The sequence below is a fragment of the Solenopsis invicta genome, chromosome 12, assembly GCF_016802725.1.
Source record: "Solenopsis invicta isolate M01_SB chromosome 12, UNIL_Sinv_3.0, whole genome shotgun sequence".
Taxonomy (NCBI): Eukaryota; Metazoa; Arthropoda; class Insecta; order Hymenoptera; family Formicidae; genus Solenopsis; species Solenopsis invicta.
This window is the reverse complement of record NC_052675.1, coordinates 6,397,308-6,422,812: the sequence shown is the minus strand read 5'-3', so window position 1 is coordinate 6,422,812 and position 25,505 is coordinate 6,397,308. Positions and strand designations below refer to the sequence as shown.

The 25,505-nt window shown below is 29.1% G+C and overlaps 1 protein-coding gene and 1 long non-coding RNA gene across 2 annotated transcripts in view; one reads left to right on the top strand and one right to left on the bottom strand.

Moving 5' to 3' along the window:
- LOC105208043 (acyl-CoA:lysophosphatidylglycerol acyltransferase 1) overlaps positions 1-25,505 on the bottom strand; it is a 70,318-nt gene that overhangs the window by 4,150 nt on the left and 40,663 nt on the right. The window contains exons 2-4 of the mRNA XM_026139056.2: positions 3,546-3,763; positions 3,253-3,467; positions 1,196-1,469 (exon numbers count right to left, since the gene is read on the bottom strand). Coding sequence (XP_025994841.1) covers positions 1,196-1,469; positions 3,253-3,467; positions 3,546-3,763 — 707 coding nt within the window. The remainder of the gene's footprint in view (positions 1-1,195; positions 1,470-3,252; positions 3,468-3,545; positions 3,764-25,505) is intronic.
- On the top strand, positions 9,417-10,952 carry LOC120359213. Its single transcript, XR_005576045.1, has 2 exons — positions 9,417-10,191; positions 10,444-10,952. It is a non-coding gene; the product is annotated as an uncharacterized LOC120359213 (long non-coding RNA).

The window sequence follows — 25,505 nt, the reverse complement described above, 5'->3', positions numbered from 1 at the left end:
AACAAAAGATGTGACAAGTGCAGTATAATCGTAATTTATATTGTTCATACTTTACAGGCTTACAGCATCTTCATTTATTACCTTAATGTTTAACGATTAAACGGACGTATATAATTAAAAATATAATTTGATATAAAGAAAAAAACTAAAACACTTAAATTTATAATTGCGTACAAAACAAAATAACTTTTCTATAATTGCACTACTGCAAGGGAAATATAGAATAACTTTAAGTAATAAAATAAAAAGCTAAATTTAAATGTTAATAAAAATTAAAGTGTAAAAAATATTGAAATTTTCAGTCCTTGTTCTCTAATTCTTTTTTACTTTTTAATACATCATCAGAGAAAAAATTATCATTCATAACAGATCTCATCATAAGACAGTTTATGAGAAATTAATTTCATTAATTCAATAGTACATTTAATGAGAATATAAATCAAGTAATATTCACAAAAAACATACAGCTTATTTTCATACAAAACTATCAAAACAATAAATTTTAACAAAATTTCTATCTTACCGTAATTTTACTATAAGTAATCATTATAATAAATCTGACAGTAATCTTACATCTGTTTTAACACAAAATCTTATGGCAGTGCCATTTTCAATCAATAAATATTTAATAAAATTTAAATAATAAAAACAATAATTATTTAAAAATATTATCTTTATTACATAATTCCATTTTTATTATATATTTTTTAATAAACAATGATGTGGAAAAAGTTAAAAAAGAATTGTTTATTTATAATAATGATTAAAATGTAATAACGTAAGCAACAGTAAGCAACAATATATCTTTAGTCATGTTATGTTTAAAAAGAATTGTATAATTTATAAACATTTTATATATACTCATACAAAAAAATAATATAAATCTTTATTTCCTTAATTGCAAAATGTTCTCTAAACTTTACTTTTTCTATAAATATGGTTTTTATTATTATTAAAGATCTTATATTTTATTTACAATTAAATTACTCAGCACTCTCTCATGAAATTCAATGCTTTATTGTAGAGTTATATAAAGAAAAACTGTACAGTCAAAAAATGTGAAAAAAATTTTTAAATGCTCCAACATATTAATCAAATTTATTTTTAAATTTTAATCGTTTTATATTATGTTATGAAAAGGAGAACCTTCTTAATTTAATAAAATAGTTTATAATATACAAAATACAAATTTTACTTGGTCGACTATTCAAGTATCGATCTTCTGCATCTCTACTCTCTGCTGGTCCGAGGGTATCAAAAATCGTCTGCATCGCTCCTACTCTTGGTAGAGTCACATTTTCAAGAATTGGCAGATTATTCTTCTTAGCATACTTTTGTGAAGTTTCCCGTCTCTTGCACAGAAAGCCCCCTTCCGGAAAGAGTACCATCCATTTTCTGTCTCGTGGTATATAAGAATCTTTGAGATGCTTTTGTAATTGTTTTAAACTTTCATCCCTTCGTTTACGTCCCTACAGGTATCTAATATATAATGGCTGAAGGTAATAAGTAATCCGCGTTCTATTACATTAAATTACGTTATAAAAAACAAACAGTAATAATAATATAAATATTTATTGAATAAATTCTGTGCGTATCGTATTTTATGTCAAATGTTGCTTACACATGCGCAAAGGCGTGCACATACACACAGTATATTCTGTATATCAGGGTTGTGTCGTAAATTTCAAGATTACATATGTAGATTATTTATGTATAATTTACATTATGTTTACATACATCTTTTTCATGTAGATAATACAAGCAATGTATATTATCATAAATTGGATAATTAAATTTTAAGATTATTAATGTCTGATTGTATATTAATAAAATAAATGTACATAATATTAAAAATAAAAAAATAAAATATAATGTTCCTTATTTCAAAAATTTAAAGCTTCTATAATATAGATTATAAATATATTACATACACGTAGAATGTTTATGCTTTACATGTGTATGCTCAAGCCTTCTATATGCATGCACGCACGCACACATATGCACATGTATGTATATTTGTTTATGTTAAGTAAAATATACATACACACACACACATACACACACACACACATAATTTAGGCAACGTAATACGTATATATATTTTTACTTAATATGAACATTTGACAAAAATTTGAAATAAGTAAAAAACATGAGTCACATAAATAGATTACATCTTATTTTGTAAGCTAACAATACTTTAGAAAATTAGGTTATTGATGTTAACGTTTAATCAATTTGTATAGCTAATAATAATTTAATCGTGCAATTTTACTCTTATTTTTTATATTTAATTATACTTATTTTTTATATTTTCATGATAGATTTATTGTAGAATACTTTATCTTAAAATCTTCAAGCTTTCTTTAAATGGTCTCCACCACAAATTTTTTTATTACAATAAAAAACATTAATTAAAAGTGTTCTTAATTAAAAAAACTGATAAGTAAGAACAATAGAACTAAAAAAATATGAATAAAAATAAGTCATTTAAAAAATAAACTTAAGTTACTTTTCTCGACATCTTTATCTTTTCTTTATTATTATCATTATTATTATTATTATTTACTAAATATAAATTATTTAATCCTTTTTTAAATAAATTATTAATAAAATAAATATTAATTAATGACTCCCTATGTTTATTATTTTAATTCATAAATTAGATACTTTTTTAAAGGTGATTTAAGAGACCTACAGATCGAGACAATTTTGTGATTTATCTGAAGTATACATTTTTTTTCTATTGTAATCGCAACGCGATATACATTGGACTTTTATTTATAAAATTGCAAATATAGTTTAAAATCGAACTTGTAATCAAATCTTTATTCATTAAATGCTTAAATAAGAAAACAATAAAACAAAAATTATCTGTATTTCACAAAACTGAAATGCTGTGAATGCACATTTGGTATCGACTGTGCTTACTTTTAACTCTAAACATTTCAAAATTAAGTTTATGATGTAAAATTATGCATAATTCAAAATATGAGATAAAAATCAAAATGTGATAAATAATATATTCTTTCAAAAAATATCGCAATTGTGATATATATTTTGTAAATCACACATCTTTGAAGAGAAAAGTGAAAGGCTAAACATTGTAGTAACAAGCTAAAATATCAAACTATAATTTCAAACGTTTATTTGTGTACAAATCAGCATCAAATGAAAAATATAATAAAAAACAATTCAAATGGTACATATTTGGCAACTTTCCCATACATTCTAAAAGGGAAACTTTATACTTACCGATACAATGAAAAAATCTTGATGTAGTATAGAAACTATCCCAAAATTAGTAAATTTGAACACTCTATCCATTATCCACATTAAATTAGGTAAAACATTTGGTTTGGCGTTAAATGTTGTCATTAATATAGGAACATCACCAGTGCTCTGATGATTCGCTATAACTAACGTTTTTTCACTAATAATCTTCTGTATGTCATCACCTTGCTCTATTACTGTCAAACAAAACGTTTATTCTCCTTAAATTAACAACTATTCTTGTCCAATTTGCAGTCTCATTTATTTGTACTTACTGTCGTAACCTGCAGACCAAGTCCACATCGACACCATCGCCAACAACCAGTGGAAAAATAAGCCTTCGATTCGCCAATAAACTTGAGGTTGATATATTTTTACAGGAAACAATAACATCATCCATACTACATAAGTAGGTATGCAATAGACGTTGTTTAATATCACAAATGCCGTCCGTGCGACACATTTCAATAAAGTCACTATGTTGCTGATTATTCTGTAATATATACATACAATCTAAATAAAATAAATAAATTTAAAATAATTACAGAAATAAAGTAATAGACTCCTATTTGATACAGTAAAATCTCAAGAAAAAAGCTAAAATCTTCGAATTATAGAGATTTAGACTTATCAAAGTTGTAATCGAGTAAAAAAAAGAGGTAATTATGAAAATTTGACTTACGGAGATTTTATACGAGAATTAATAATGTTCTGATTATAATGGTTTTTAAAGAAAAAAAATTTATTTTTAACAATAAATTATTTATTGCATACATATTATATATGTAATCATAAAACAAATACTAGGCTATTACTCATGGTCATTAAAAAATCTGTAATTTTACTCTATGTTAATAAATTAATACAATGTTAATCAATGTATTAACTCATTAACATAGAGAAAAACCTTAGCATTTTCAATGATAATCAAAACAGAGAATACGTTGTCCTCAATTATATCTATAATTCTCAATTACACCTTTACTTAATGCTCGCAACAATCGCGAGCATTATTTATTCTTGTTTAATATTTAGAAAACAACAAGAATGAAATCACTCCATAAGCGTTGCGCATGTTAAGTAAAACGCGTCCAACTTTGAATTATAGATGCAGATAGACATTTCGACCTTTTATATTAAAGTTATCTTCAGTGTCCCTTGTTATTAACTAATAACAAATTACAATTATGTTACCCCTAACAATACATGTCACCAAATTGCTTAGATGCGATGTATATATCTTATAATCTCTGCGCATGTTCTTCAGGCTTATCTTTAAAAAGATTCCGCCTTTTTTTCTTTGTATAATTGGTTGTATAGTATAATATAATTTGTTATTAGTTTAAAATTATGACATCAAGAGATTCTGAAGATAAATTTCATGTAAAAGGTTGAAACTTCTGTTGTATGCTGTATAAATATGTTGTATAAATATTACTCTTGTTTATTAAATTGCTTATTTTTATTTTGACATTACCAACTGGCCGTGTTTGCCTGACTCACTTAACTCTGCTAAATGTTAATTATTGATAATAAATAAATTTATTCTTACGTTTTATTGATAACAATTCATTATAAATCTTTAAATAGGTAAGTGGTTCATTAATATATTACATTTAGGATTGAGTAAGTGAATATTTCTTTTAACTAAATTAAATTAAAGTTAATATATAAAATTAATTTAGTTACATTAAAAGTTAATTTAGAAAAGCATTATTTACATATTTAAAATATATTAAAATAATGTATTTTTCTTAAATTAAACTACTAAATAAAACAAATATAAAATGGATCATATACATATATACATACATCATATTTGTGTGTGTGTGTGTGTGCGCGCGCGCATGTATATATGTATATACAAGATGTTCATTAATGGTTATACGCACTTTTTACCATACAAGCATGATTTACCGGCGGCTATGTATTTTTAACATATTATATTAGAAATAACAAATGCGTGCTCCTATAGTAAAACGTGGGAACAACCATTAATGAACACCTTGTATATCATATTTATAAATTAAATTTACATGAAGTAACAAAGAAATATTGATTTTAGTATATGTAAGATGTGATATTTGATTTTTTTTACATAGATCAATTTTCAACTTAAAAAATAAGTTAAGTTAAAAGTTGTCAATCTTTTAATTTTATTATTTCAGCTTTTAACTAATTATTACCCAAGCTTGATCATAATTAAATTTATATTTGTTACATTACATTAAATTTACTTTAATAAAATAGAAGAATGTAAAAATAATGTACTTTACGACTTCAACAATAGAAAGATGATAAATCGATGAGCTTTATGTCAATCTAAAAGTATGAAATATTTAAGAAAACTATATTCAAAGTGCTGTTGCCACTTCATCTAATCATTTAAAAATAAACAATTTAGAATACCATATATATATATGTATATATATATGTATATATATGTATATATATACATATACATATGTATATATATATATATATATATGTATGTATGTATATATATATATATACATATACATATGTATATATATACATGTATATATATATATATATATATATATATAGTTTCAATAAACATAAAATAAAGATATAATTTTTACTTTTCAACACTAAATTTGTAGAACTCATTAAACCCACAGAACTGAAGCTACATTTATTGAAAATCCCATTATCTAATAATTTTATATCATAAAAATAAGCATGCTTTATATTGCAAAATTGACATTAAATTATGGATCCAATGGAACGTTTTTTTTTCATAAAAATATGATTCTTTAGCTTTAATTTCTTTTTTGAATCAGTTCTCTATGATAATTTTTAAGAAAGTTATGATTTTTCAAAAATTACCCTGCATTTATCGTAACTTTGTTCATCTATTTGCCAAAATTATATAGTTTTATAAATTGTTATTGCTATTTCACTTTTTAATTGTAAACTAAAAAGTTGAAACTAAGTAAAATTATGGTTGAAAACCATCTTATTACGGTGTATCCTTTAATAAAAACGTAAAACACGAGTGATCCAATGTTGGCTAGTGAGGAAGAACAAATTACATTGGTTAGTAAGAGTGTTAATAAAGAAATGTAAAATTTTTTTAAATTACTCTTTATCTAATCCAAAACTAACAATAAAAATGATTACTATCCCATTTTGTTTGTGTTTTATATTTTGGTTTTTTAAAATTATTTTTATTTTATTTATTATAATATGTAATATTATTAAAATATTATAATATTATAATAAGTACATTACTATATATACAAGGTGTGGTAGAAAAGTAATGAGACTGCCTTTTTTTGCAATAATTTTATTTTATTTTTATACATCAATGTTTTATACATCTCCCTCAAAGTAGTTCCCTTGGGCAGTTATACATCGGCGGAGGTGTTGTTTCGAGTCTTCGTAGCATTGCTGGAAGGCCTCAACTGGAATCGCCTTCAGTTCCTCGGTTACGCTTTTTTGGATGTTATCAATAGTACCAAGATGACGTTCTTTTAAGTGGTTTTTGATCTTGGGAAACAAAAAAAAAGTCACACGGACTGTGATCCGTGGATAGGGGAACTGGGAACCACAGAAATCTCTTTTTTTATCAAAAACTCGTTGATGGAAATGGTCGTGTGGCAGGAAGCGTTGTTATGGTAGAGCGTCCAAGTGTCCACAATGTCCAATCTGACGCGATTCACTCTTTTTCTGAATCTTTCAAGAACTTTTTTTTAAAAACTTGGTTAACAGTTTGTCCTGGAGGTACAAATTCTCTGTGAACGATCCCCCTACTGTTTAAAAAATAAATGAGCATGCACTTGATTTTTGACTTGCTTATTCAAGCTTTCTGTGGTCGAGAAGATTTGTCAGTGTACCACTCTTCACTTTGACGTTTTGTTTTGGGATTCATATTCAAAAATCCATGATTTATCACCAGTGATAACACGACTAAAGAAATCTGGGTCCAAAGGAGCGTAACCGAGGAGCTGAAGGTGATTTCATTTGAAGCCTTCCAGCAGTGCTACGAAGACTCGAAACAACGCCTCCGCCGATGTATAGCTGCCCAAGAGAACTACTTTGAGGAGGATAACATTGATGTATAAAAATAAAATAAAATTGTTTGAAAAAAAATCAGTCTCATTACTTTTCTGCCACACTTCATATAGTATATTATGCTTTTTATTTTATTTATTAAAGTACGTGTAAATTAATATTTATCATTTTCAGATCTCTTAAATCTTGTCCTCAAAGTATGTAGTTATTTAAATAATTTTATTTTTATATTTTGAGGCTCTAATTTCAAGCTCATATTATTGGAAAAATATTTTGAAAGCCATCATTAAAAACATTTGCAGCAATATGCAAAGCAATTTAAACGATTTTTACACCGTTATTTTCTACCTTTTTGGAGCCATTTACCAAATTAAAATAAAATTAAAACTCTTATTGTTATGTGTAAAGCCTCACATCGTTCTAGTCAATCGTTCGACCTTAAATGCTTATGTATTAGTAATAGTACAGTAGGACCTCCTATAACGCAAGAGATACGTTCCGCGTTATAAGAATCTCGCGTTATTCGAAACCAAAAGTGCAAAAAGTTAGAATTAAATAAATACTTTTTTTTTAATATTACAGAAAGTAATATACAATTTATTTCGTTTTAAACATATTAGAATTTAATAGATATTCTTCTTTTAATCGCGTTATGAGAACAGTAGTGTAATTTTTAATTCGCGTTATAAGAATACCGCGTTATACAGAGTTCTGCTGTATTTCCAACATAAATTTAAAATGCAATATCCAAGATTGGATTAATAAACATCGATATTTTCTGCGATGCTTAGTTTCTTTGTATATAGGAAAAAACGGGATAATTATAAACACCTAAGTAGAAAATCAAATCAAACGAAAGTCAAGTAAAATGCAAGTTTCTTTTTTATATATAATTATGTACAAAGTATTTGTTTACTAATTATTATTTTGCAAATTTTGATAAAATTTCACAATAAAATCAATTTTAATAAAAATTACATTTTTTAATCATAATAATAGAAAATATAAACCTATATGTAAAAGCACAATTAAATAAAGTGTCTTATCAGTTATAAATGATTAATGCTAATATTTCTTGTGTGACTTTATATACATTTTTAAGTTTATAAAAATTTGAGTGCAGAATAAATTTTCAGTCTTGAAACACAGTTACTAGTTGAATAGGAATACTAATATTACGATATTAAATTGATAATCAATTTAATAATAAATGACATTAACAAGTACGAGGGTGGTTTAGTAAGTAGTAGGATTTGAAATAAAAATGCAATATTTCGGAAAAATTTTGATTTATTTCTCAACATAGTCCCCTTTCACTTTGATGCACTTTTCCTAATGGTGGTGTAACTTTTTAATGCCCTCTAAAAAATATGATTTTTTAAACTCTGTGAAATAGGCATCTACTCCGTATTCGACGTGAATTTCTTCTCTGCGAGCCATTTTTTCATGTTGAGAAACAGGAAAAAATCGCTAGAGGCCAAATCTGGAGAATACGGTGGATGGGGGAGCAGTTCGTACTCCAATTCGATTAGTTTAATTCTTTTTCCATATTGTTTGCTCTTTTTCCATATTTCCATAATTAAAATTAAAAATACTGTTGCGCCTGTGACCATGAACTCGAAGATTTCACGGTCATCCCGGACGAGCCCCCAAACGTTGCACTCACGGCGCGTTCACGACTCACGTTTTCTGAGCGACTGTCTCTTGTCTCATATCAAACTCAATCTTTCAGCCGTCAAAAACCGGAATGACCTTGAAATCTTCAAGATCACGGTCACATGCACGTGTTTCATTTTTTGAGTAATTCTCACGCGTGATTAATAGTGATTAATAGTAATTGACGATAGTGATTTGTATAAAGTGATGCGTTAGTATTTTTCGATCAAGAATGATTGCAGTGTATGTAACAAATGATGTGATTTAAGAAGAAAAGAAAAAAATCTCGATAATATGGCTATTTTGTCTTCGTGAAGATAAAGGCTGATTGCTGTGCAGGATGATAAGTGAGTATACACGTTCAAATTGGATCGGGACTCGTCTCTTTCTCTCTCACTCTGTATTTTTATTTTTCAATCACGCATTTTAAATATGGTATTTTTGACTAAAAAAAACTATTTTTTACACGTACAGAATTATTAAAAGCAAGACGTCAAATAATTAAATATCGTTTTTAATTCTAGCATTATTTCAGTGTTAGTGTATGAATTGATAAATAAATAAAAAAAGAATAAGAATGAGAATGGAATAGAGGCTTTGAAAAAGCGGGAGAGAAAGTATGAGAGAGAGGGGAAAAGAAGAGAAAGCAGTGTTCTAGCTGTCAGCTTATTACTGCAATCACCTCACGCAATCGCCCGTATCAAACGGTGAGTTGCGCCGGCCCTCCTTCACTGCTATACGCGCCCGGTTATTGGATAACTATTTCTTTTTATTATTTAAAAACTACGCTTCGGACAAATTTTTGCCAAAGAAAAAGTTGTTTCAGAATAACCTCAGAAATATGCCTCTTCAAGGACATAAGATTATTCTGAATCAGCCTGTATATTAATGCAATATTTCTATAACACAAAAATCAAATACTTTTATCAATAAAAAGTTAAAAGCTAGAAATATTGTGCAAATATATTAATAAAATGCAATATTATAAAAAAATAAAAAATTATTTACTTCCAATTTTAGCACCTTCACCAGCCAAGCTGGGCTCAGTTGTACATTGTGAATTTTTCACACCGACATAACTATTGAAATAAAAAGCGCTATTGTGGCGCCATATTTCTCTACCAAAAAAGTTTTTGAGGCGGGATATAGGCACATGTACCATGTACTGTACCGGCGTACGCAATGCGAGAAATTTTGCTCGAGTGACCTTACATTGGCTAGTAGGGGGTACGTATTTAAGATGTTGTATATATAAGTTTGTATACAAAATGTATCTGAAAATAAGCGTAAATGTATATGTTCAAATATATATTAATCTGATCATATAGAAATAAAGAAAATCGAAACACATAATGCATTATGTATTTTGTATATTTTATTGTTATCAACAATTTTCTCCGCATTTCCCGACATTATAAATATTATTTTTCTCTTTCATTAGAAAAAAATAGTGTAAAATTAATTTTTTTTTTTTTTTAGGTTTTCTGCTCGGGATCAACTTTGACCATTTTCATATATCCTCCTTTGTGCTATTTTAGAATCAATCTAATTCTTATTATAAAGAATCTGACTACCTAACAAAATTAGCGATATAGTAGATCGGTTTTTAAAATCGTGTTTAAAAAAATGCAATTTTTTCGACTTTTAATGTTAAAGAATTAATTTGTAGTTTTATCGCCTATTAAAGTGTTAAAATTAAGAGTTATAAAACGCATTATTAGTTTTATACTGTTACGTTCTTCGACCTTCGCATCCTACTAGTCAGCTAAAGTTAATCGATATTGCGTCCAGCTGTGGATGATCGATATGGAACGGTCGGCAGAAAAGAAGATAGTTTCTCTGACGGCGTTAATCTACAAGACATCGTATTTGGATCAAGCTTTGAAACTGAACGGATATTTCACGAGCAGTTCTAATTTACAAATTTACATTTTGTGTATCAAGTGTTACTTTGTTAAGTTACGAATTAAATATCTTCTTTCATAAAACGTTTCGTTATTTCTGCGAAAGTCATAACAATATATTTCATAACAATATATTTAATCTATGTTATTTATGTGAATATCAATTATTAAGTATGCAGAAGTTTCAGTAGTTTTTTTTCCAAATTTTTTTCATATAATACAGTAACTATAAATCAATTTGAAAAATATTTTCCTCCATTCTGCCACCTTTCGGGCAATTGTCGGATTCCTCCGTAAAAGGCAGATATTGGTTTGATGAATCATGCTATTTTCATATTTCTGCCAGATCTTGAAAGCGTTGTCCTGCAAAGGAGTGTTGCATCAACCGGATAATCCGAATAAATGATAATCCTAAAACCCCAAATCAGCAGAGTACAACGTGTGCAGAAGAACTTCTTAGCCTAAGTTAATAGTTTGTTGAGTGATTTGAGTAACGTGCGTTTTAGCGTCGTGCAGCAAAATGACTTTCCAACTTCCTTGCCCAATAGCCTTTTTTTCAAACTTCAATCAAATTATTCAACCAATGATTGTGTTTAGCATGAATTGTTTTACTCGGCTAAAGGAGCTTGTAATAAAATACATCTTTCGTATCCAACCAAAAACCCCAAAAGTATTCCTTTTGTGCATTTTGCTGTGAATATTTGATTTTGCCACTGATGTCAAAGATTGTTCAGAGTCTATTTATAAATGTCTACGTTTAAAATTATCATACATAATCTACCTTTCATTGCTAGTAACAATTTCTCGCAAAAAATGTTTTTGCGGAAAACAATTACTCAAGTGACGAATAATATATTTTGCGATAATTCAAGTTTTGCCTATTTTTTTGAGCTTTTGAATTTTTCCCGTTTTATGAAGTTACCTTGAAACTGTTGCTTGGTTAACTCCGAGTTGTTCTACAAGTAGTGGGACAAATTCTCATTCAATAACGCTTTTAAATTGTCGGTCTCAAACTTTTGTGATGTTCCAGAGCGCGGACAATCACTCGCCATCTTTAGAGCGATAAAATCAATATTTGCACGTATTGATAGACACAATATTTTCTCCAAAAACAGAGCAAATGGATTCACATGCTTTTGCAGAACATTTTTTTGCTAGAATTCATATCGAATGCAGTGTCAAAAATAGTTTCTCGTTGCTCATTGTATCAACTGTTATTTTTAATTTTTAACATGTTTATGTGCACTATCAAATCACAGTAAATAGTGTTTTAAAAAATTAAATATCAATCTTATAAAAACACAAAACAACTGGAAAATATTTAAATTTAAAATAATTACATTAAAAGCTTGAAAAAGACTGAAAAACTTTGGCATACATCTAATAGCATCCATTTAATTTAAATAAAATAAATTATAAATAGTTTATTGATTTTGTTGCTATTAGGTATCATGATATAATCAATATTCTTATAAAGCTTTAACAAATTAATTCATATTGAAAGCACAAACTGCACTTGTACCTATTAAATTCATAATCCTCTTATTGAGTAAAATTCACGACGTCAACTTAAATACCGACGCAATTGTATAAAGTATTATATTTAAAGAAGACAAAAGAATCAATTTTAAATATGAATCAATAGGGGAGAGTAGAGTAAGTCCAACCTATTTACAGTTTTTGCTCTCTATAAAGGACAAATAAAGTTCAGTCATAAAATCGTGCTGTTGAAAAGATAATTTAATTCCCTTCATATTTGCTTAAGATCATTTTGACGTATTTCTCATCTATGTTGATCTATAATAGAAAATGCTATAATGGAATTATAATGAGAAAACGCTCTCTCCAGTCTAATTTTTTTCCCAGAGTAATGATTCCAAATTGGACTATCCCTTGGCCTAAATCGGACATTTATTTTAACGACTGTTCAATAAAATTTAAAAAAATTTTAAAATATATTTATAATGTTGAGTAAAAACAAGCAATTTGACAGTTAAAAATAAAAATTGTATTTAAAAAAATTAATGACAATTTATACTCGTACAGTTAGACGTTTTCCGGACATTGATATTATTATATAATTAGAGTTGAAATCAATACAATTCAATTATTCCCAGTGACTTCAATTATTCCCCCACGACTCATATTTTATTAATTTAACATTTCTAGGATGAGATTTGGGCAGCTGATCACCAGTGCTACGATCAAGTTATAATTTTGATGTAAAAGTCCGATTTGAATACGAGTACTTTCAAACTTTGGAACAAATTTTACCATAAATCGCAGAATGATCACAAAACATTCGATATTTTAGAATTCTACACTCTTTAATTATCTTAAATCAATTACCTTTCAAAATTTTAACACTTTTTAAATAATGATTTACAGGAATTTTTTTTTAATTTTTGCACAATGGCTGAAAGTATATATTCGCAACTATTTTATAAATGTTATGACAGAGAACTGTTAAACTGCTGTCACATGTTCGGTGTCTTATAAAGAAATATAATCTTTAGATTCTAAATGGCACGCAATGTGCTTAATCATATTCATTTAAATTAAAAAGATTCAATTTGGAACACGGTCTGATTTAGCCCACTCTCCCTTATATTATAATAGAATATAAACTGGTATATGTAAAAACACAATTAAAAATAAGCTTTATTCAGTCACAGCTAAATCTTTGTGTGAATATTGCTTGTATGATTTTATACAGATATTCAAATTAGTCAAACTGTGCGCTAAATAAATTTTCGATCTTAAAACACAGTTCTAAGTTAAACAAAAATGATATAATATTAAGTTGATAAACGATTTATTAATAATGATGTTTAATCTAACATCTATTATGGCAATGATATTGTGGCGATCACAAAATTAAACGTTCGAAAAGAGTTCGTTACAGCTTGAGTTAACACGCAGTGATACACGAAAAAACGACAAAAACATTATACGTACACGCACGCACACGCATACGCACATACCGGTTAGGATCGGTTGATCACGTAGTGGGTATTTAAACTGACAAGAAAACACAGGGAAGTGTCCGCCTCAGATTTAAACGAGCTTTTAGTATGTTATAGTACAGATAAAAATAAGGGACACGTATTTCTTTATACATGCCCATACGCACTTTAAGGAGGTGAAACACTCCTTTGAAGAGAATCGGTTTTTTTTTTTTTTAAAGCGTATACCGTCGAAATTATAAACAATAAAAAAAAATGTTTTATATAAAAGTTAAATGGCTCAAAGAGTAATTTATAACAGCAAAAAAATTTTTTTTTTATTTTTTTTATTACTTTTCCCCATTACTTATTTTTTTCAAAATTTTTATTTTTTTTTATAAGCAAAATAAAGCTTATCTTATTACAAATTCAACGGTATATGATAAAGTTACGATACAACATTCCCATTTTCTAAAAATAATTAAAAACCTCTCTATACGCATGGTACGCGCATCCGTCCGCGCGTTCGTGCGCTACGGAAGTGATTCCCTCCGATTTCGACGTGCCTTTAATATGTTGTACAGATTAAAATAAGGGACACGTATTTTTTTACAAGTGCCCTAAAACACTTTTAAGGGTAAAACACCCTTTTGAAGAAAATCAGGTTTTTTTCTTTCGAAGCGTGTATCGTGGAAATTATGAGAGATAGAGAAAAATATTCTCAATGAAAGTTGAATACATGTTTTTCTCGCATAAGATGACAAAAACATTTCGAGGACAGTCTGTGTCTAACGGGTGGATTCCGATAGCACATCACCACTCACAGCGGTCGATGACTAGAGTTTTTCCGTTGGTTGAGTTAGATAAGTCAAGATGATTGGTTGGTGGGCTATTGCAACGTGCGCTATCGGATCTCGTAGGTGTTTAACATGAAAACGCAGACATCAAGAAAAACATTAACGTAACTCTTGAATTTATACATGTCAATACTGCCGACACGTAAACATTCTATTTCAAGATAAGAAATGATCCAAAGTGCACGTGATAAGAAAATTGACTTTAATAATTGTTCTACATTTGCTTGACAAATTGAATTCAATATATACTGAATTGACTAATACATTTTTGTCGCATTAAATAAAAGACAACGTAATAGCAATTAACACACACGCGCGCGCGCACACACACGCACACACACACACGCACGCACACACGCAAAGACACACACACACATAGACACACACACACAGACACAGGCACACACACACGCATTAATCACAATTAGTTCCAATCCTCAGGTTCTGACTTGCAAAAGCAAAGCTCAGATGAATAATGCAATTCGAATATAATGAACACATTCAATTGTTATGTAAATGTGCAGTTTCCTCAAAATTGCATTATCGAGGAAAATATTTTCACGACTAGACATATCAGTATATAAATAGAATCTGTAATGCAGACATATCAATAGTGTCGAAACGTGGAAGATTAAACTCTAAAGTATAATTTCCAATCTTGAAATAGAACGTTTCGGCAGTATTGACATGTATAGATTCAAGAGTTACGTATGTAAGAAAGTATGTAAGAAAATGACCCAAAGTGCATGCGCCAGTAGCGTGGTTATGCATATTTCTACACTATTTGAATTTAATAAACACATTAATTGAATTGTATAAATACAATTTAAAAGATGAAATTTCTAACTAATTTTTTAATTAGTTTCATGTTAGTTCTCTTGTTGTTAGTTGATGAGCTGGCGTTAAATAGTGAAGGTATGGAATGTGTGAGTAATAATTTTTTGTAATCCAAGTCTCCTTATCTGCAAAATGTTGAAGGAACAAATATTCTAGTCGAATCATGTAGACCAGTAGATAAATGTTTAACTTATATTAATTACATGTTATTTTCTAAGCAAGAAATTAATGTCTTACAACACCGTAATTGTTATTATTCTTCAGTGTAGTGTCGTTTTATTTTGTAGTAAATATTTTTCTTGATGTCTGCGTTTTCATGTTAGATACAGACTGTCCTCGAAATGTTTTTGTCATCTTATGCGAGAAAATATGCATTCAACTTTCATTGAGAACATTTTTCTCTATCTCTTATAATTTCGACGATACACGCTTCGAAAGAAAAAACCCGATTTTCTTCAAAAGGGTGTTTCAGCCTTAAAAGTGTTTTAGGGCACGTGTAAAAAAATACGTGTCCCTTATTTTAATCTGTACAACATGTTAAAGGCACGTCGAAATCGGAGAGAGTCACTTCCGTAGCGCACAAACGCGCGGACGGGTGCGCGTACCGTGCGTATAAAGGTTTTTAATTATTTTTAGAAAATGAGAATGTTGTATCGTAACTTTATCATATACCGTTAAATTCGTAATAATATAAGCTTTATTTTGCTTATAAAAAAAATAAAAATTTTGAAAAAAATAAGTAAGTGGTGGGAAAAAGTAATAAAAAAAATTTTTTAAAAATTTTTTTTCCGCTGTTATAAATTACTCTTCGAGCCATTCAACTTTTAGTTAAAACATTTTTTTCTATCTCTTATAGTTTCGACGGTATACGCTTCGAAAGAAGAAAAACGATTTTCTTCAAAGGGATGTTTCACCCCCTTAAAGTGCGTGTGGGCACATATAAAAATATACGTGTTTCTTATTTTTATCTGTACTACAACATATTAAAAGCTCGTTTTAATCTGAGGCTGACACTTCCCTGTGTTTCCTTGTAAGTTTCTTTTGTACATATTTCGAGCGTATCTGAATACCTTTTTTTAATTTCTCGGGATCGATTATATAATGCTCTTCCAAATACAATATCGAAGCGCAGACTAGTTTTGTTTTTATAATTATAGTTGGGTAGTCAAAAATACGTATAATCGTTGTTAAAAATAAAAATTTATAAAATTATTAATCCGGTATCACCCAAAGTAATAGAAAATAAATGGAAAATAACTGCAACGTACCAAAATATTGTGAACAGTAATAGCAATCTCGAAGGAGAATCTTGTAAACCGATCAAGATGATAGGAAATTAGTCAGTCGGTCCACTGCCACAAACGCAAATAGACGTTTTCTCATAGCGTTTTAGAATAATCATTATCAGACGCATTTTATTTAGACAAACTGAGCGAACTGTGATCAGTCGTATTTCTAATAGACTTCAAACAAGACTTTGAATTTCCAACTTCTCGTTAACTTATTTTAATAAATTGTAACTGGTTACACGCAAATATTGATTCATAAAATTTACGACCACATAATCCTAAAATGCCAATAAGAATCTCTTTCCCTCAAATACTATAAAGAATTTATTGCAAAAAAATGCCTCAACTATGGATCAAACCTAAATCTCCCGACTTTCTGATATAAATATTTTAGCTATAAAAATGTAAAATTATTATCAGATTCAATGTAACAATTACTTATGATAAAATTACAGTAAAATGTTAATTTATTGGTAATTTTGATAAATCCGTTAATGTTAATACTTATACAAAGAGTTTTATGTAAAAATAAGAATACTATTTTTCGCGATTAGTGTTTTAACTATATTTTCATCATTTATAAGGAAGATGATATTATGGGTCGTATAAGTATTGTGGCTACTTGTATTGTCTCCGTTATTAGGTAACGAATTCTAATAATTATTTTGGGAATCATTTAGTTAACAGCATGCCATTATGCAGTGTCGTTAATATGCCAATACATAATAGTAGACAATTGTTATAAAGCATTTTTACTTTAAAGCATTTCAAAATTTTTTTAAAGTACATTTTAACATATAATCACATACTTCCTCATTCTTTTTAAATTCGAGCGTATTATAACACAAATGTATTATACATATGTACATTCGAGTGTAAACTTTTTATTTGGCTGTAAACATTTTGAGTTATATAAAGTTAAAAAATAGCATAGCATTTTAATACTCAGAGCGACGTTCAGAAACGTTATAGATATAATTTTATCCTTATTAATTAATATTAAACAAGAATAAAATATTTCAAATTTCTGAATATAGGAAAATTCTAAACAATAAAAAAAAGTTAAAAATATATAAATTTGTAATAAAATATTATTTTTTAAACAAAACGAATTTTTAACTTTATTTTTGTAATGGCCCATATTATCATATATTCCTTTTTGATCCATTATACTAATTGGATATAACAAACATTTCAACTTGTAATTATTGTTCTTCTTCGTTGTACAAACAAATTTCAAGATTTGTAACAAAATTGCATAATGTTCGTCTTTACCATATAATATATCAAAATAGATACTATGTAGCTAATTACAAGTAATGCAGAAATAGTTAGTTACTGTACTGTTCGCTTCGAATTATCCAAAAGTCATCAGATTATTACAAAATGTGTGTCAAATCATATTCTTTATGTAAAGGTCTTATGGTACGTTGTAAAAAGACAAAGGTTTCAGAACATCAATTTTGGTTGAAAGGCTCACATTCAGGCACTGCACAGTTACAAATTCAACATATTTTAAAAATTAAATAACAAATAAATAAATAAAATTAAGCTCGTTTCTTGTTTGTATTTTTAAAAATAAATCATCCTTCTTTATATAAAATATTCTCTTTTTGTAATATTGATTTTGTATTACACATCAAATAATTTTTAAAATTGTTGAAAAATTATTTCATAATGAGATTGCAGACAGCAAATAAATAATTTCCCTTGTTTTAAAAGCTGGATTTGATTTAAACTATAAATGTTTGATATTCCCCAAGCTAGATATTATCTATTGAAAGGAAAAAAAGATTTTATGCACTGAAAGCATTCCTAGCAAATACAAAGTCATCATTAGTAAATGTTGAAATCTTTTTTCGGCTTGTAATTTCCCACTTAACAATGTAAATGTTATATATCGAGTGTGTTATGTAACATTGCTGAGTGGGAAATTACAATTAACATTAATATAGCGGTAACTTCATGTTTGTTAGAATGGCATTGTAGAAACCTATTGAAATATGTTGGTTGGTGGAGCCAAAATATTATAATTTAAAAAATCTTTTTTCGGCTTATAAAATTAGAATTTTCAGACAAAATAAATAACAAAAATTTGTGATTATGTATCTGAATAATATCTATCACCAATTAAAATTTTAAATCGATTCATTAAAAACTTGCAAAAAAAAATTATTTACTAAAAAAACATTTTTTTCAAGGTTATAGACGACAGAAAGGAGCCCGGGACTTGAAAATTTGGGAAACTCAGTTTCTTTTAATGACAAAAAAATGGGTCAAATTTCAGACAAATCCATTGAAGGAGAGGGAGAAGGAATTCGACACTCCTTATTCAGCTAAATCCTTTTCTTGCAAAACACATGTAGTAGTATCTTTGTATTTTTATTTAGGAATCTTCTTATTCCAATCCAAATGGTTAGAGCTTAAAAAAATTAATGATATTATTTTTAATAAATAAAACTGCAATAACAGAATTAATGAGTTTATAGGTAAAGAAAAGGAAGGAAAATTGATAAGGCGGAGATTTCAACATAAGAATAAGTGAATTAGGAGGCATAGACATGTAGAAAAGATGTAGAAAGATAAAGTAAAGATAAGATAATAGGTAATGGTGGAAGAAATTTATTAAAATGAATAAAAGATGAAGGTTGGTACATAATACTAATAATTGACTAAAAAATAGGGTAAAATTCAAACCACGTTCTCGGCAATGGTTAAATAATGCATCGTCTACGAATAGTATTTGTTATTTCTATACTAATACTACATATCTGCAATGCGCACGTTTCAGCAAAATCGGTGATCTAAATTATACCCTCCTCTTGTTAGTCATAAGGATTGTTAAGATAGAAGTTATACAAGAAAAAAAAAGAAATAAAGAAAATGAATGAAAAAAGGAAAAATAGTATTTCGTGGAAGAAAAAAACAATTTCAAAAAACCGTTAGAAAAGAAGCAAAATGAAAAGAGAGAAAAAAAGAGGAACCGAGAATGAAAGGAGAGCAATGTGTGGAAGTATATAAATGAGAAAAGAGGATAGGAAGAAAATAAGAAAAGAAAGATTAAGAAAAAAGAATGGAGGAAGTACTTTATGGATCTGTTAAATGTTCTGACACAAGAATGATATTAATAACGAAAAAAAGGAAGATAGAAAACCAGCAAGTAAAAGAAGATAGAAGTAGCAAAAATAAAGGAATAAAATTTTGAAGGAAATGAAGATCAACAAAGAAGCAGAAATAGACGGAATATCGGTAGAGGCATAAAAATGCAAAGGAGAAATAGGAATTTATAGGAAAGTATAATAAATCTGATGAAGCCAATATAGAGGTCAGAAATGATTCCAAAAGACTAAAAGAGGAGTACAGTAGTACCCAATTATAAGAAAAAAAATGCAGAAAAAATAATTACAAAGGAATATCTCTTCTCTGCATTATAATGCGGAGATTTTAAGAAATAGATTGGAGCTGGAAGTTGAAGAAAGAGATATAGTGCCAGAGAGTTAGCTAAAGTTTAGAAAAAAAAGATTAATAATATAAAACATCTTCGTGTTGAAATACTTGAGAAGAGAAAGAAGAGAAAGAGGAAAAGATGAAAAAGTGTACATGCTGTTTGACTTGAAGGCTGCATTTAACATAATAGATAGAGATACATTATGGAGAATAATGAACAGGAAGGCAGTAAGATATATGAAGAAACGGAAACGATAATGAGAACACAAAAATTTACAAAAAGTTTATAACAAAAAAAAGATAAAACAAGGATGCTTGTTGAAAGTACTATTTAATTTGTATATAGCAGATTTAAATAAGAAATTGAGATAGAGGTGTAGATAGAATAGCAGTAAACAAGTCTAGGATATGAGAATTAGTGTACGCAGTTGACATTATGTTGATAGTAAAAAACAGAAAAATGTTACAAAATATGAGTATGTTTAAATGTTTTCTAGCAGATAGGAAGCTGGAGCTATGTCTAAATAAAATAAAAATATTGATTTTTTACAAAAAAAAGAAAGAAAAGATAGAAAAGTGAAAATAGAGCGAAAAATAGATTAAAGAGGTACAAACTAAAATATCTGGGATTTATATTAAATAGTAAACTAGTAATTAATCAATACTATAACTATAGAGCATATTAAAAGGTATGGGAAAGGAAGAATAGTGGCAAAGAAAGTATGAAGTTCAGCGGAGAAGAATATGTAGAAACAATTTTAAGAGAAGATGGATTTTGTTTATATATTTAATACAAAGTATAATGGCTTATAGGGTACAATAGAAATATGGGGATGGGATAAAAAGAAAAAGTTAGAAAAGTAATGATAGACTATGTAAGATAGATGTTTAACTTAGATTTCTTTACATTGAAATATGTTATAACAAGAAAATTAATGATGGATAAATTTAGAGTGGGATGAGGAATCAGAACCAAGAGATAGAAGGATAAGATTAAAGCAAATAATGCAGGAAAGATAATCAAAGATTGTTGACAAAAAAAAGAATAATATAGGTAAAAATATGAAAGAGATAAGTATTATAATAAGAAGAAATAGGGAATAGAAGCAATGAAGGTAAAAAAGATTAGAGATTTAGAATTAGAATTAATGTAGAGAATTAGAAAATAAGGTAAAGAAAAGAAGATTTAGAGACAGTGAGAAAATAGTAAGATTGCAAAATCAAAATATAATGAGAGATATACGAGAAGAGAGATAAGAGAGAGAGAGAGAGAGAGAGAGAGAGAGAGAGAGAGAAAGAGAGAGAGAGCCTAGGTATTTAAAAAAATATTGAGGATATAAGTAGAGGGAGAAAGTAAGAGTGTCGATCAAATTAAGAAATAAAAACCTAAATATTAACCTAAAGCAGGTTAATAAATACTGGTTAGAAAAGAGGCAAAAAATATATACTTTTGAAAGAAGAAAGGAACATTATATTCAGGAATGTGAGAATACTAAGATATATAAAAAGAATGTGTGAAAATTTAGATAAAAGTAAAAGGCAAATAATAAAAAAAGTAAAAAAAAAGAAAAAGGAATTAAAGAAAAAAGCTTTAAAGGAAATGGAGAAAGACAAGAAAAAAATAAATATTTTAAATAAAGAGTAATACCAAATTTGGCTAATTTCTAGGACCTCAAATTTCGAACTTTTTTTTATGCCAAATAGTATTATATAATGGAACGTTAATCCCAGAGAAATTTTAAGATGAACATACGCGCAGTTTCGGAGATATAAAGGGTTGAAAGTGATGGTTTCTCATAACACAGGGCGCCGTTTTTAGATTTCTTTTCTGTTGTTTAAATAAGTGTTACCATTTTCCACATATTTTTGCGCACTGAACACAAATCTGGTAAGCAAATTGCTCTATCATGTCGGATTTCTTAGGAAAGTGTCAAAAATGATTATTTTTACTTCACCATAGCGTAAAAAAAAATCTATTTCCATCTATCTAAAAATCTATCACTCACATTAGAAAAGCAGATATCACTTCAACTCTATCTATCTCGGTGAGTTTTCATACTAAACAAAAACTAAGATCATATTTTAATCGGAATAAAAATAAAAAAAAACAATGTTTTACATACAGGGTGATTTAAGATAATTTATTGGTCCCAAAGCTGGCATATTTGTAACCTAATTCTGAGACAATTTTTGCTTTTGCAAAAATTTGTCCAGAGCTTAGTTTTCAAATTACAATAAGAATTAATTAGCGTATAACTGGTCGGATACAAGTAGTAGACAGGGGCGGCGCGACTCACTGTTACACGCAGGTGTTTCCGTGGGGCACTTCCTGCGCTCAAATGACTGACAAAAGTACATGAACAGCACATTCCTATTTAAACTTTCTCTTTCTCTCTCTCTCTGTCACTTTAATTATGCTACATTTAACTTGTCAAATTTCGATCTGTCATCCGGCCGTCAAACGTCGGGATGACCGTGAAATCTTCAAGTTTACATTATTATAATAAATGTAGTGCCCGCAAATAATAAAATTTAATGCAAATAAGATTACTTTAATATCATTTGCAAGTTGAAAGTAGCACTTTTAAAACGTATAAGAAAAAAGAAAAGAGAGAGAGAGAGAGACGGAAGAAAGGGGCGTTTAAACAAGTTTAAGCACGTTTATTCATGCATCATCCCATACGGCGATCTGTTTATTGTCCTATTTAAACTCTCTCTCTCTCTCTCTCTCTCTCTCTCTGTCACTTTAATTATGCTACATTTAACTTGTCAAATATCGGTCTGTCATCCGGCTGTCAAATATCGGGATGACCGTGAAATCTTCAGATCCGTCATACGCTAACTAATTCTTAATGTAACTTAAAAACAGCTCCGGACAAATTTTTACAAAAGAAAAAATCGTCTCAGAATTAGATTACAAATATGCCAGCTTCGGGACTAATAGGTTATTTTGAATTACCCTGTGTGCATACACACACACACACACACGCACGCGCGCGCGCACGCACACACACATACATTTTGTTACGACCGGGTGAAACGCCTCGCACTCTCGCATTCGCATTACCTTCAGTAACACTCGTGTACACTAATAAAAGAACAGGCTTTTATTAAAAAGAACGACTTTATTGGCAAGACAAACTATCAAAACCGAAAGTCCAAACATAACAACAACACGTCGCTAACGAGCGACATTCTCTTCATTTAATCGATCTACACTTTACAACATTCACGGCCGTAACACTGCTCCCCTTTTTCAAGTTGTCGTCCCGACAACCCAGGGAGCTCCCGAAAGATTTTTACGACTTCTTGCTCTTCCCAAGCTGCTGCAAAGAGATTTCTAAGCTGCGTATTTTCGTCTTAGAGTGGCCCGTTCTCAACTCTTCATTTTGAGTCTTAAGCACTTCTTTTTTAATTCTTCGGACAAGGGAAGGAGGGAATAAATTTTCCCGTAGACCCAGCGTCTCCTGAGACTCCCCAAGTCCCCGTCTTGGCATTCACCCTAAGTTCCTTCGGAAAAACCACGGTTCAAAGAAAACAAGGGAAAGACGGACTTCTTTCAAGCGTTATTGACTTAAAATAATCAACTCCTTTTTCGTCGTGATGCTTCTTGTTTCAATCCGCAGATATCAAGAAAACAAATTTCTGCAAAGAAAAACACAATCAACAGCAAAGAGTGCTTTTTCAAGCCGTTGAAAAACTTAAAAACAATAATAACAGAAAAAAAATATTCTAAGCTCCATCAATATTTTAAACAAATCTCTCTTTCCCTACAAAGATGTCCTGTCTTGAAATACAACAAGTCTATCTAAATAAATAACCTTGTTCCTATGCCTTTTAGATTTCCGCACGCAATAAACTACCTCATTAATTTTCTTAATCACCTCGTAAAGCCCTTCCCAATTACTTTGTAATTTAGGAGCCCTACCAAGTATTCTTTGAGGATTATACAATCAAACTTTCTGACCAGGTTCAAAAGACAAACGCCTATCTTTTTGATCATACCACAATTTCGATTTTTGAGATTTGATTCCCAAACGCTGTCTGACAACATCATGAATTGAAACTAATTTTTTTCTAAGTTTAGAGACGTATCCTCTCTCCGATTCTGAATTTTCTTCTGGAGGACGTCCACGAAGAAGATCTAAAAGTAACCTCAATTCTCTATCTTGACATAATTCAGAAAGAGTAAACTCGTACTTTCATGCTTCAAAGACCTATAAGTTAACAAACCCAGAAAAATCCAACGATCCTAATCTTTTTGATTCTCTGAAACAAATTTTGCTAAGAAATTCAAAAGTATACGATGCTGACGCTCCACTTGTCCATTAGATTAAAGATGAAGCGGAGTAGTACGAGTTTTTTTGATTCCCAACAAGCAAGAAAGTTTCTGAAATAACCGAGATTCAAAATTTCTGCCCTGATCAGTATAAATTTCTGAAGGAATGCCAAATCTAGAAACTACCTGGTTAACAAAAATTTCTGCTACACTATTCGCTTTAATATTTCCAACAGGAAAAACTTCAACTCACTTAGAGAAACAATCAGTAATAATTAATAAATATTTTTTTCCAGACAAAGAGGTAGGAAAAGGACCAAGACTATCTGTTTGGACTCTGAAGAACTTTCGTATGAAAATCCGGAGAAATCCATTTTCGAAATAATACTCCATCTTTGATAACCAGAGAATCCCACAAAGTTCAATAAACCTTCGAGGAAGAGTTATTAGGAGCAAACTCCTAACGAGAAGGACGAACACCAATATCTTCCATGATAAATGTTCACAATAGACTGATCCTGCAACTGAGGTTTTTCCAATTTTCAGATTCACTTACCTCAAAAACAATTCTCCCCAAAGAATTATTTTTCAACTCCTCCTCCCTAGATTCTACCTTATCGCAATATCTGCAAGAAAACTCAGCACAAAGACGCCTAGAGAATGCATCAGCATTGCCATGTAACTTCCCTACTGGATAAACAATTTCAAAATCATATTGTTGGAGACGTTCCAACCATCGTGCCAGTTGACCATCAAGCTCTTTAAAAGACAACAACCAACGTAAAGAAATATGATCCGTTCTAATCGTGAATTTTTGTCCATAAAGACAATGATAAAAATTTTTCAAGGAAACAATTGCTAAAAGTTCACGACGAATAACACAATAATTCCTCTCCGATTTACTTAATACTCGACTATAAAAAGCAATAACCTTTTCTTTTCCCTCCTGTTTTTGAGATAAAACTGCACCAATGCCCTGATTA